The 13,440-nt window shown below is 53.5% G+C and overlaps 2 protein-coding genes across 11 annotated transcripts in view; one reads left to right on the top strand and one right to left on the bottom strand.

The window, feature by feature from the left end:
• Positions 1–4,473, bottom strand: part of KIAA0319L (KIAA0319 like) — an 87,058-nt gene extending 82,585 nt beyond the window's left edge. For 4 of the 8 annotated variants that reach the window (XM_019658759.1, XM_019658803.1, XM_019658811.1 and 1 more), the window contains exons 1-2: positions 4,026–4,210; positions 1,257–1,426 (exon numbers count right to left, since the gene is read on the bottom strand). In XM_019658759.1, coding sequence (XP_019514304.1) covers positions 1,257–1,398 — 142 coding nt within the window. In that variant the 5' untranslated portion in view covers positions 1,399–1,426; positions 4,026–4,210. Of the gene's footprint in view, positions 1–1,256; positions 1,427–2,024; positions 2,086–3,497; positions 3,635–4,025; positions 4,211–4,376 lie in introns of those variants that run through there. The other 4 variants (XM_019658786.1, XM_019658795.1, XM_019658768.1 and 1 more) reach the window with 4 other exon arrangements.
• A 146-nt stretch (positions 4,474–4,619) lies between these two features.
• NCDN (neurochondrin) lies at positions 4,620–13,214 on the top strand. 3 transcript variants are annotated; one of them, XM_019658834.1, is made up of 7 exons: positions 4,620–4,699; positions 5,890–6,030; positions 7,129–8,097; positions 8,869–9,110; positions 9,670–9,894; positions 10,279–10,421; positions 11,689–13,214. In XM_019658834.1, exons 2-7 carry the CDS (start codon positions 5,908–5,910, stop codon positions 12,123–12,125), a joined length of 2,139 nt encoding a protein of 712 aa, XP_019514379.1. In that variant the 5' UTR covers positions 4,620–4,699; positions 5,890–5,907; the 3' UTR covers positions 12,126–13,214. The 3 variants fall into 3 exon arrangements, with proteins under 3 accessions (XP_019514379.1, XP_019514374.1, XP_019514389.1); XM_019658829.1 differs by having other exon boundaries at positions 4,653–5,035; XM_019658844.1 differs by lacking the exons at positions 4,620–4,699; positions 5,890–6,030 and adding an exon at positions 6,908–7,012 and having other exon boundaries at positions 7,108–8,097.
• The last annotated feature ends 226 nt before the right edge of the window (positions 13,215–13,440 follow it).

Below are 13,440 nucleotides of genomic sequence, written 5' to 3'. Positions count from 1 at the left end.
TTTAGAATCCTGGCTCTGTCATGTTCATGTTCTTACTGAGTGACCTTGGTCAAATCATTTTGCCCACTGGGGCCTCAATTTCCTTATCTATAAAATGAAAATAAAACTCTGTTTTAGGGCTATCATGAAGATTAAATGAGATAAGACATGCAATGTTTATAACCAGGGGTCTTAAAAACGTGGTCTTCCTACTCTGATGGTGTTAAATCAGTTACTTATTTAATTCAAATGATATTACATAAAAATATTGGCCTGAAATAGCTGTCCCAGCAAAGCATCATCCGATTAAAAAACATTTAGGTCAGCTTTCTGTCAACTGCAATCTCCACTGCTATAATTATGCAATCATCAACCACCACTGCAAGACAACAAAAACTCCAAAGCTGACGTTACTGAAATTGCTAAACACAGTAATTACTTGACTCTCAAGATCATGACCACCAATTCCTTTAGGAAAGCAACAGAAACCTTTGTAATTATAGGATCAAAAGGCTGATTAGTTATCCCAGAGAGTGGTCTCTACAACCGAAGGCTTTTGGTTACTGCCCAGAATGGGAGCATACTCAGAAGTCTTTCTCAAATTGCTCTTTTCTCACATTTCATACTCTGAAAGAAACAATGTCAGCAAAAGAACTGAAAGAAAAAAAAAAAGGACAGAAGGATATTCTTTGAAATTTAGCCTTCTTGGCACTCTTTTTCTGGCAAGAGCTTCTAGCCTGGTGAAATAATCTCTAGAAGGAAAGCATGCTTTATGAAATCTATCAGCATAATCCCTTTCTATGGAAAAAGCAAGGCACACATTCTCCCTGAAAGTGTTGATTCCTTTGGGAAAGGAAAGGAACCAAAGTATCATTTACTAAGCACCTATGTGCAAAGTGCTGTACTATACGCTTTAATTGTATTCTCTCTCAAATCAAGCTCTGAGTCAGGTCTTATCTTGCTCCAGGTTTCATTGTTATTAAGTGGAAACAGCCAGCTCCAGGACCCAGGTCTGTTCAACTTTGAAACCTTTCTCTTTTCCTTACACCTTCATCAAATCTCAAAATGATCGTTCCAATTCTCCCTTATGAGAAAGAACCCAATTTACATTTCAGTTCCAAAACAAAACAAACAAATCCAACTACATGTCCACCAACAGGACGTTTCTGTCAATTAGCACACTGCTTTTTCTGCCTCCTACTCATCTTTAAAATGAACTGAAGGTCTCACACAAAAAGCCCTTTTTTAACATCTTAAATCTATAAAGAAAATGGTACCTGTTGACAACCATAGAGCACTGAAGCAGAAGCAAGTATAAAACAGGTACAAGCTTCTCAACCACTTCACAGATGTCTGCCAACAAAATCCTGATAAAATCCAGGAAGCAGGGCTTGGCTTGACTCCCAGCCTCTTCTCCATGGCCTTCCAGACAGGCGGAACCAGTCCACTAGAAAGAGAGAAAGAGAAGAAATTATATGCCAAGTAATTAATAATTGATTCCTGAAAATGTGGAATGGTAAAGACTGTGATAGATTGGGGGGAAGAGATATTTCAAGTTTGCCTTTCACTGCTCATCTCTGCCCATAAATTTTAAACCTGAGCTTTGACATAGCCTATAATTATCAGGATAAAAACACAGCAAGGGATGCGAAATGAATCCACTATAAAACCGAAACACTTTATATTCCATTATTTTCTAGTCTAACAGTAAAATAATTTATGTGGAAGAACGGAAAGGGTACCAGCCTGAAAAAAAAATCTGAGTTTCAGTTCCAATTCTGCTATTAACAGCTTTGTGACTTTGACCAAATACACCTCCTTATCTATGAAGAGGTTGGAACCTGAAGGTTTTGTGTAGTGATGTTTTTTTTAAAAATTGAATGTGATTGTCTTGAGGCAGAGCGTGCACTCTCCAGTTTGTAACTGTCCCCACCAGTATTATTTTTAAAATCTATCCAATTTATAGTTCAGTGTCACCTCCCTGATCCCTAGAATCACTTGCAATTCCTGACTTGAATTCATATATACATTCAACAAATATTTACCCAGCATGTGCCAGACATTGGGCTGGTGACTCTAGACTCTAGGGGCTGTCTATGTCCTTTCCTGAAGAAAAAAATGATTTTCCATCAGTTTCTTCTCTTTTACACAACTTACTATAATATATGAATTATTATATAAATTTTAGCAACATTATGAGGGTTGATCGAGTTCTGAAGAAGCAATTCAAAAATCTTCTGTCCTATATGTGCATCTAGTCAAATGACACAGATTGACAACCCCCACCCACAGCCAGCATACAGGGAAAACGGCATTGCATGGGTTGGATATCAATACTAATACCAGGAAATAGACACATACAACCTGCAAAACTGAGGGACAACCCACCCAACCAAATGCTTTCACTGAGCCTTAAAAATTCATCTTTCTCATTCACGTCCATCCATTCCTATTTCTAGTTGTTTTGTAGTTGTATGATAGGGAGCGGGGGACAGAAAGGAGGTGTGTCGGCCAGAGACATGCTCAAGAGATTAAGAAATGGAGCCTAAATTAGAAAGTATATCCAGCAACTTCTTTAGCCTCCCAAGATGGAATGGGTGAATATGCATGTGCGTGTGTGTGCGTGTGTGTGTGTCTCATCCAACACATTTCTGCCTACCACTAAAGGATTTTAAACTCAAGGTGACTCAACATCTGTCATCAACAGCGTATGACAGGTGGGCGATAGAAGCATTAAAGAAATGAATAGGTTTTGAAAATGGGAGTAATAAACACCACAGATTAGCAAGCTGATTAGAAGCACAACGTTTTACAAACCATGCATGAGAGAGAGGGAGGGCTATTTTCCTGTGAACACCAAACCAGTCATTCCTCTGAAACCTACAATTGCCCAACAGCACAAATCACTGCTAGGGTCCAAAGGCTTGCTGACCAGAGGCATAAACAACAACACATCGCCAAGATCCAAATAGCTCCTTATAAAATCAAAGGGTAACAGCCCAGGAAGAGAACACACACCCCCACAATACTTCACAAATGAAAATCTAGAAAAGCTTGCAATAGTTCTGGCATGTAGGGCGTTACAAGTACACCCGAAATAAAAGCACTCTCTGTTGCAGCAGCTGTTCAGACAGAGCAGGGGGTAATGTTTACTTAATACTTCAGGTTGATGGGGAATGTATCATAGTTCAGTCTGTCAGCTACATACGTGGAACTCCCTTTATGTACACAGCGATAAGATATGTTTGAACAACGACAGAGGACGCCTGAAGCAGCCTATTCAGCTGGTGTGAGTAATCAAGAATAAAGCTCTTTTTAAAAAAAAGTCTGATATTTGGGAAGGTTACAGAACAGACTGCCATGAATAGCTCTGCTTATATTTGCAGACATTGTTTTCCAAATAGCTGAAAAAATGAACAGATTGTTCTGGGAGGTCGTCTTTTCAGTTTGTTCCTAGTTTCCAGTCTGCTAATCACATAAGAAAGCACAAGGAGAGTCAGCTAATGCTCTTCACCTACTGCATCTACTGTCTGTCGGTTGGGCACAACCACCATGACATGAGAGAAGGCAAAGCTTTCGTGGAATCCCGCCTGAGGTCTTCTCTTTTGATTTCATTTCACTTTTGTAATCCCTGCAGCCACCACAGGACCCCTCTGTGGGGCAATTTTCCAAGTCTGGAATAAGGCAGATTTCAGATCGTAATGTACACGTCGTGCTCAGCCCCGCCCCCCTTATTCTGTATCAACTTTCTATCTTGGTGGGAACACCAAACACCAGAGACAGCAGCTAAGGGCGAGGTTGCTGAAGTCGAGGGAAGCAGGACAGCAGCAGGACCAGGCCTGAGCCCGACAGAAGCGAGGTTCAGCCTGGGACTCGAGCATCGCACCTGCAAAGCCAGAAACAGCTGGCTGCCCTAGCCGGGCCCGGAGCGCCACCTCCGGGTCCCAAAACCCGGCCAGTGCACCCTCACAAATAGCCCGTCCCCCTTGCCCCTCCCCTGAGCTCGTGGTCCTCGGCCTGGCAGCTAGCCGCCTCCGGCCACCTACCCGGGCTCAGGGCCACACAGCGGGGCCCCGGCTCTCGGGAGCCTCCGCCTCCTCCCGGTCCATGGGGTCGGGGCCCCAACCTTCGCTCCCCTCACCCGGAGGAGGAGGAAGAGGAGGAAGGTAGTGCGGGCTCCCCACCCGGACAGCTCTCTGTCGCCTCAGCCTCCCCGGACAGCGACAGCGGCCGGAAACGCCGCCTCCTCCCACCTCCCGGGCTCAACCCGGAAATACACTCTTTATGCTAAGCAAGCCCTCTTGTCCCCCCACCCCCGGAAGCTCAATCCCAGCCGCGAGCCCGAGGGGGAGGAGGGGCAGTGCTGAGGGGGTAGAACTATGCACGAGCGAAGGAACCTGAGCCTTCACGCTGTCGTCTCCCGCTCTCCAGAGGCAGTCTGCACCTCCGCCTGCCTCGCGCGAGCCCTGGGCCCTAGATTCGGGCAATACCCACAAGCAAGATGGCGGCAACGGCAGCACCCCTTACGGTTTAGCGCCCCGCCGTACCATTGGCCAGAGCCTGGAGTGAAGCCGCCGCGGATTGGTCGAGAGCGCTGCGGAGGTGGGGGTGGAGCTGCGGCAGCCTGGAGCCAGGAGTGGGCAACGCGGCGTGAGCAGCGGCCCCAGGCTCTCGGAGCATCGCGCTCGGAGAAGACTTCGCTGCTCTGGGCCGTAGCCTGGTGAGCTCAGCCCCCTTCAAGCCCTCCCCTGCATCCCAGCGGGGACCTCTCCGAGCCGGCGCTGATCGACGCCGACACACCCCAGGGACCCTATCGTGACTCCATCGCGCCATATCGCGACATCATCGTGCACTGTCGAGACTCCATTTTGTCACAGCCCTTTTCAATATATAGCTTTTTTTTTAAATTTTCACTGTCATCTTTGGGGGCTGTCCCATGTCGTGATTTTGCCGTGATCTCTCCGTGACATCACCGCGCCATCGTGAAGTGTGATCTCATCGCCGCCCTGTCGTGACTTCATCAATGTCGTGTTGTGACCTGGCTGCGGCGGGACAGGTGGTGACCGCCAGGAACCCTCCTTCCCTTTCTCATCTCCCCATCTCAGCAGCCCCGCTTCGATTATCCGGCTTTTGGATTCTCCGTTGTCCTGGGAGCTACCCGGGACCCCTTCTTGCTTCTCCAGCCCCTGCCGGCATCCACAGGCTGGTAGCGGGGCGGGGAGGGCGAGGACGGGGAGCGCAAGGGGTTAATTCTGCTGCTGCTTCTGCTGCTGCTGCTGCAGCTTCTGCCCGAGGGAGGGAAAGGAGAGGAGGCAAGGAGCCTGCGGGGGCGACTGAAAGCCCTGGCTGGAGGGGTGGGGTCCCCAGAGGGGCCTCCAAGCCTCCCCTGGTCAGCGCCCTTCATCCTCACTTCAGCTGAAGCTTTTCTCCTGTCACTTCTGAAGAAGGGAGGGAAAGGAAACCTAGGATGCCCTTTTCCCTCCTGTCAGCCTGAGTCCGGATAATCGAACTTCACCCATGTGTGTCTCCATTCCTCCCTGTCTGTCCTCACCACTCCCTCTCTGTGTGTCTCAGTGGAGGGAGATAAAACCAGGCTTCTGGTGCCAGGGAGCAGCTGAACAGTGGGGCCAGCCCCCTCCCACCCTCAGGAGATTGGTGAGGAGAGCTGTCCAACTGAGCAGCAGGATATATGGTCCTTTCTTCCCACTTTCTGGAGGTGACCTTGGACCAGGGTCCCTTCATCCCTAAAGATGTGAAGGTCCAGCCCCTTAAAGGGAGGTCAGTCCTGAGGAGCCCATCCCTCCTGATCCTCCCCTCCTTCTGTGCTAATCCCTCCCTCCATCTTCCACTCCCACCCCCGCCCCCGCCCCTCCTCTGCAGTGGGATGCTCAGTCCCTCTTGTGTTCACAGTTGGGCAAGGCGGGCATCATGGCCTCGGATTGCGAGCCAGCTCTGAACCAAGCAGAGGGCCGAAACCCCACCCTGGAGCGCTACCTGGGAGCCCTCCGTGAGGCCAAGAATGACAGCGAGCAGTTTGCAGCCCTGCTGCTAGTAAGGAGCTGACTGAAAATTGGGAGGTGGGAAGGGCTGGATGGTTGGGCCCCCTAGGAATGGGGTCAACAAGTCCCTGAGGATATATAGGTGGTGCCTACAACCCTGGAGGCACCAAGACACCTATCTTTGGACTCGTTTGCTCCCTTGAGTACAGGGGCAAAGAGGAGAATGGGGATGAATAAGGCTTATGGCCCTAGGAGCCGTGGAGGAGGCTGCCTGGGTCTGCTCTCTGGGGTGTCCCAGAGCAGATGGGAGCTGACTCATAGGATAACAGCAGCAGGTAGTAACTAGTGCAGAGTACTTGAGGGCTGGGGATGGATGTTCTGGGGGTGGAGAGAGTAGCAGGACTGGAAGTGACTGTGAAGGGGTCCCAGGGATGGCCAGGATGGCAGTAGGTAGGTTGAGGGTAAGGGAGCTGGTTCCAGACTTGGCCCTGTTGCAGGAACCCAAGCTGGGGACAGCAGAGCGGAGCTGCAGTGCTGGGAAGGGGGGGTTGGTGTGTGGGGGGTGAAGGGAGGAGGGAGTACAGCCACTGCTTGTTTGCCATGGCAACAGGGAGAAGGCTCTGGAGTCAAGGGCTCACACTGCAGCAGAGGAGGTGTTTAGGTGAAATGTAAGGGGAAATGTTTTGACAGGCAGAGCAGCGAGACACAGGAGCCATTTCCCCTGAGAAGGTGGCGGGAATGGATCCGAGACTTCTCCGGAGGGAGCAATTAAGAAGGGACTCTAAATCCTCAGAGGATTTTAAACACCGAGTTCTAAGCGCCTTTCAACTCAGGTTGTGGGCTAGATTTAGACATCAGGAAGAACTTCCCAACAGACCAGGTGATGAAATGGCAGAACGAGTAGTTGAGGAGGCCTGGACCTCCCTTCCATGGAATAATCGTAGATGAGGGACCCCAGAGGTCACACCTATCTGTCTCCAGGGAGAAGGAAGGAACTGGATGAAGTGACCTCTGGGAGGCTTCCCAACCCCAGAGTGAGTCCCGTTACATAACCTAATCCTGCTAATGCTGAACTCCCCAGGGTGCAGGGCACAGTCTTTGCCACTTCTTGTTTTCATCCTGCTGATAGCACATACTGGCCCCCCTTCAGGTGACCAAGGCAGTCAAAGCAGGTGACATTGATGCCAAAACTCGGCGACGGATCTTCGATGCTGTAGGCTTCACTTTCCCCAATCGTCTCCTGACCACCAAGGAGGCACCTGATGGCTGCCCCGACCACGTCCTCCGAGCCCTGGGTGTGGCCCTGCTGGCCTGCTTCTGCAGTGACCCTGAACTGGCTGCCCACCCCCAGGTCCTGAACAAGATCCCCATCCTTAGTACCTTCCTCACAACCCGGGGGGACCCTGATGACGCTGCCCGCCGTTCCATGATCGATGACACCTACCAATGCCTGACGGCTGTGGCAGGCACACCCCGTGGGCCTCGGCACCTCATTGCTGGTGGCACCGTGTCTGCCCTGTGTCAGGCATACCTGGGGCATGGCTATGGCTTTGACCAGGCCCTGGCACTCCTGGTGGGGCTGCTGGCTGCTGCTGAGACACAGTGCTGGAAGGAGGCAGAGCCTGACCTACTGGCTGTCTTGCGGGGCCTCAGTGAAGATTTCCAGAAAGCTGAGGATGCCAGCAAGTTTGAGCTCTGCCAGCTGCTGCCCATCTTTCTGCCCCCGACAACCGTGCCCTCTGAATGCCTCCGGGATCTGCAGGCTGGGCTGGCACGCATCCTGGGCAGCAAGCTGAGCTCCTGGCAGCGCAACCCCGCATTAAAATTGGCAGCCCGCCTGGCGCACGCCTGTGGCTCCGACTGGATCCCAGCGGGCAGCTCCGGGAGCAAGTTCCTGGCCCTGCTGGTGAATCTGGCATGCGTGGAGGTACGGCTGGCACTGGAGGAGACAGGCACCGAGGTGAAAGAGGATGTGGTGACTGCCTGCTATGCCCTCATGGAGTTGGGGATCCAGGAATGCACCCGCTGTGAGCAGTCACTGCTTAAGGAGCCACAGAAGGTGCAGCTTGTGAGCATCATGAAGGAGGCCATCGGAGCCGTCATCCACTACCTGCAGCAGGTGAGGGTGCAATGGCCCACAGAGGAATCCAGTGTGGGGAGAGCCAGAGCCAAGGGAAAGGGGGAAGTGAAACTCCCGCACCTCCGAGTAATGGGGAGACAGCGAAGATGCACTTCCCCGAGAGTAGTGTGTGACCGAGCCTCCCCGCCCTCCCCGTGCCTCCACATAAGCACCATACCACACACCATATGTGCACTCATCACAGTACACACACACGCACACACAACACAGTAACCTCCCACTCACAACCCTCCCCCCAGTACACACACACAAAATTGAAGCCGTCTGTTCTGCTCAATCTATAGCATTGTTTTACATACATGTACATACAAACTTGTGACCCTGCAGGGAAAAGGAGCGGGGTTGCCTGGAGTCTGGCCTCTGAAGAGGTTCAGCTAATGCCTCCCAGGTCAGAGCTGCTGTAGAGGGAATGTTTACTTGGCTCTGGACCTCTGAGTTTCTTTCTGGCCCTGAGGTACTTTGGAGGTGGGGGAACGGGGAATACAAGTTGAGTCCCAGTGAGTGCAGAGGCATGTCACCTGAAGTCCAGTTGGCTGAGCAGACATGCCCTGAGGGCTTGCTCTGTACCAGGCCCCTGCTGGGTGCATCCCTACCCCATTCTAGGTGCTGCGTACGCAGGGCCTGCCTCTGAAGGGCTCCCAGGCCAGAATTCCCTTCTAGTGGTGTTATTCCAAGGCCGGGGGGCGTGCCGTCCAGGCAGGAAAGGGGCTCTGGTCCTACTCCATCTCAAAGGGGATTCTACGACCACAGGTGGGGCCAGAAAAGCAGAAGGAGCCTTTTGTGTTTGCCTCGGTGCGGATCCTGGGTGCCTGGCTGGCCGAGGAGACCTCGTCCCTGCGCAAAGAGGTCTGCCAGCTGCTGCCCTTCCTCGTCCGCTATGCCAAGACCCTCTACGAGGAGGCGGAGGAAGCCAATGACCTCTCTCAGCAGGTGGCTACCCTGGCCATCTCCCCCACCACCCCAGGGCCCACCTGGCCAGGGGATGCTCTCAGGTGAGTTTGTAGTTACAATCTGTCCGGCCACACTGTTTTAAAGAAAAGTGTAACACAGGGACACCTCCTCTCCCCCCAAACTGGGCTGTGCTGGGCTTCCTGACTGGGGCATGACATTGCCTTGAGGATTATTTCTGTTTGTTGTGGGGGGGCTTGTTCGCACGGGACTCCTGGGCTGCCAAGTCTCACTTGCCAACCCCAGATTTCTCTATAAAGAGAGAACTCATGCTTACTGCGTATCTACTACATGCCAGGCATTTTTCTATACTCTTTACCAAAATCTCATTGGGTCCAGCAAATCTATGACATAAGTCTCATCCACATCTTCAGGATGAAGAAACTGAGACTCAAGGAGGCTGAAGTCACTTGCCCACACTCACACCGTGTGGCAGAGTCCAAGTTTGAACCTAGGCCTGTGCAACTCCAAAGTTTGTGCTTTTTCTGCAGTACCAATGAGGAGGTGTCCTTTTCCCCAACTTCCATTTTTCTTAGGTGGGGTGCCCCCAAAAAAGGGAATCTCTCCCTACCCCTCACACTTCTATCCCTTCCCCACCCCCAGGCTCCTTCTGCCCGGCTGGTGCCACCTGACAGTCGAAGATGGGCCCCGGGAGATCCTGATCAAGGAGGGGGCCCCCTCACTTCTTTGCAAGTATTTCCTGCAGCAGTGGGAACTCACATCCCCGGGCCATGACACCTCGGTGCTGCCCGACAGCGTGGAGATCGGCCTGCAGACCTGCTGCCACATCTTCCTCAACCTGGTGGTCACCGCACCAGGGCTGATCAAGTGAGGCCGGGAGGAGGTCCGAGGAAGCGGGCGGGAGGAGGAAGTGGCTGCTCAAACTTGCCCCAAATCTTCATCTCCTGCTTTGCTTCCCTGTGCCTGTGGGTCCCTCTTAGTGTTAGAATGAAAGAGTCTCAGAATAGACAGAGCCACCCCACACAAGGATGTGGCATCTCTGGAACTCCTCTGGGCACATCTACCCGGTTCAACCATAACCCAGTCTCTGCTCCCCAGATGCCATGAATGGGACCTAAAATTAATTCTCTACCCTGTTGCCTACTTCCTTGCCAGACCCTGGCCTGGTGAAGCTGGGAGCCCAGGATCCCAGGTTTTCCAAGGGCTGGGTCTGACTCTGTCTTAACCCCCATCTTTCCATTCCTCTCTCAGGCGGGATGCCTGCTTCACGTCTCTTATGAACACCCTGATGACGTCGCTGCCCGCACTGGTGCAGCAGCAGGGGCGGCTCCTTCTGGCTGCCAATGTGGCCACCCTGGGCCTCCTCATGGCCCGGCTCCTTAGCACCTCGCCAGGTAAGCCCGGGGGACCCAGTCCTAATGGGTGGGGCAGACAACCCGGGTGGACCTGCTGGCCTCTGGGCATGTCACCATTGTCAGAATGGTTTTACAGAATTTTCCAGTCCAGAGAAACTCTAGTCTAAAGTATGTCTCCATCCCCCGCCTTACCCTTCTTCCCCAAATGATAACATTCTCTTCCTTCTGAAGACTTTTAAGGCAAGGTCTGGTGGGTGTAAGTACAGGCCTACTCCCAGCAGCCCGAGGAATCTGAATCCAGTGTTTTCAAGGTGGAGGAGCCGCCCCCAACCCAGCCTTAGTCAGATACCTGACTTATCCCCATTGAGGTTTTTCTGTGCTCAGCGCCTCCCCTCCCTCGTGACAAGTGCCAGCGCTTGGTGCTCCTCTGCACATACCTTCTCCCCAGCCCTGCCTTACTCTGACCGCATGCAGCGGAAGGAGCCGCCCCTCCAGCCCCTGCCAGCCCTCCGTGTCTCCCACTTTGGCCGTGGGTGTCTGCTTGGGTCCCTCTGTCCCTGCCTGTTCCCTGTGCCCCATCTGTCAGGTTGGAGGAGCTGAGCAGATGCCCAGGAACGGGGTGTAATGAGCCCATACCCTCAGCTGCCTCTCTTCCCTATGTGGGGATTCCAGCAGGGTACCCAACAGGGAAGATGAGCAAGTCCCAGCGGACAAGGAGCACCCCCTGCTCTCCAGCCCTTGAGCTTGCTCAGTCCCAACTGTATCACCATAGCCCCTGAGTAGGACCCCAGTGCTGGTTCACCCACAGATGCCACCAGGTTAGACTAACAGCCTCTGGGAGAAAGTCTGCAGTACAGGGGTGACCCCCAGCCCAGCAGGTAAGCAAAGCGGAGTCACCAGCTCCCTGTACCCTCTGGCGCCCTCTTCTGGCCCGAGAACCAAATTGGTGCAACCTCCTTAGCCTGTTGAGGAGCCCCCTAGGCCCAGCAGCTGCTCATGTCACTACTCAGACTGTAGGAAGGTCTGACCATGACATGGAATGTTCCAAGATTATTACATTTAATTCTCACAGCAGATTTTTCTAAGGTTAGCACTATTGGCCCCGCTTTACAAGTGAAGAAGCGAGACCCAGAAAAGTGAATTACCCAGGGTCACACAGTGAAGTCAAAGTGAAATTCGAACCTAGGAGGCCGATCCCAGGCTGTGCTTCGGCTCCCTGAATGGACCCGCACAGGAAGGGAAAGGAAGGGTCTGGCAAAGCAGCTGGCGCACCTGGCTCATGCCCCACTCCCTGCTTGCCTTCCAGCTCTTCAGGGAACACCAGCATCCAGAGGTTTCTTTGCAGCCGCCATCCTCTTCCTATCGCAGTCCCACGTGGCACGGGCCACTCCTGGCTCAGACCAGGCAGTGCTGGCCCTGTCCCCAGACTACGAGGGCATCTGGGCCGACCTGCAGGAGCTCTGGTTCCTGGGCATGCAGGCCTTCACAGGCTGCGTGCCACTGCTGCCCTGGCTGGCCCCCGCTGCCCTGCGCTCCCGCTGGCCACAGGAGCTGCTCCAGCTGCTAGGCAGCGTCAGCCCCAACTCCGTCAAGCCTGAGATGGTAGCCGCCTATCAGGGTGTTCTGGTTGAGTTGGCGCGGGCCAACCGGCTGTGCCGGGAGGCCATGAGGCTGCAGGCAGGTGAGGAGACCGCCAGCCACTACCGCATGGCCGCCCTGGAGCAATGTCTGTCGGAGCCCTGAGGGGATGTCCACTGGGGACAGACCTGGGGGCGGGCAGCGAGGGAAGGAGGGAGGAGGCATCTTCCCTGAAGCCCCCAAACTGAATCCCCCCTCTCCAGACTCCCCCCCCGAAACACCCCAGCTTTCTGCCTTTTCCAAGGGCAAGGGCACTGTGCCCACCCTTCAAGTGTAAGGAACTGCGTCCCGCCGCCTGGACCCACTTAGGCAGGGATTGTCTTGGAAATCAATGTGGCTGTGCCTGCCAGGCCGGGGAAGGTTGGAGCAGCCCCCAGGGAGGGGGGCACTAGGTGTCATTGTGCCTGATGTCTGGCTCCCCCACAGGAGGGAGGCCTCAGGGTGGGACAGGGCTGGCAGGAACTGGCTGCCTCAGCCCATGTGCCCTGCCGGCCAGGGCGTGGGCTCCCCTAGGCTGTGGTGCCCCTCTGGCCTCCCAGGTCCACGTCCTTTAAATTGGCCATTTGGTTCTTGCCCTTGGCCCTCATGGGCAGAGAACAGGCTTAGGCCATTGACATCGCAGTTCTTCCTGTCAACTTCAGTGACCCAGGGTCTGAACAGCCCCATCTTTTTAGGGAAACCTGGGGCAGACAGGCCTGATGTGGGGGTGGGGAAACCTCCGTCCACCTGAGCTTCCTTGAGGGGACCCAGAAACCCTTGGGCCCGGGTCTCTAAGCTTTTGTGTCGTGTTGCAGCAGAGTGATGATGGGGGTTGGGGGGTTATTTATTTTGCCTGTCCTTATCCCTGCTTGGACACCTGAGCACTGATCCCTGTCCCCCTGGTGCCATCTGGCCTGGCTGGAGCCAGGAACAGGAGGGACACTTCCCCAGAAGCCGCATGTTTTCTTAGTGGTTGCACCCCGTTGCCGTCATGGTGCCTGGCTTTAAATCCACCCCTGCTTATGACTCCTCTCTGCAGAGAGACGCGACTGGCGGCTCCAGCAGGAACTACCTTTATTATGAACCCGGGGGACCCACACACACCCCTGATTTCTTGCTTTCCCCCCCTTTCTTCCCCCAGTGCGTTCTGTGATCGCCAAGTTCAAAGCTGTGCACATGTGGACACTCAATAAATGTTCAATGGTGACAAGGTGACTCCCGTTTGGTCTGTCCTGCACCTTCTCTCCCAGGTTCCAGCAACTCGCAGCTACTATTTGCTTAACATGCTCTTCTAGGCACACTTCACAAGTGTTCTTCAGCCCACCCAAGAATCTTAGAAGCAGGCATTATCCTGGTTTTACAGGTGAAAAAGCTTAGGATGGGTAGGTGAGTTGCTCAGGGTGTTTGTTGCGGGTAGTAAGTGCCAGGGCCAAGACTCCAC

This window comes from Hipposideros armiger, unplaced genomic scaffold, assembly GCF_001890085.2.
Source record: "Hipposideros armiger isolate ML-2016 unplaced genomic scaffold, ASM189008v1 scaffold_10, whole genome shotgun sequence".
NCBI classification, from domain to species: domain Eukaryota; kingdom Metazoa; phylum Chordata; class Mammalia; order Chiroptera; family Hipposideridae; genus Hipposideros; species Hipposideros armiger.
The sequence above is the reverse complement of the archived record's forward strand: the minus strand, read 5'-3'. Positions and strand labels throughout refer to the sequence as shown.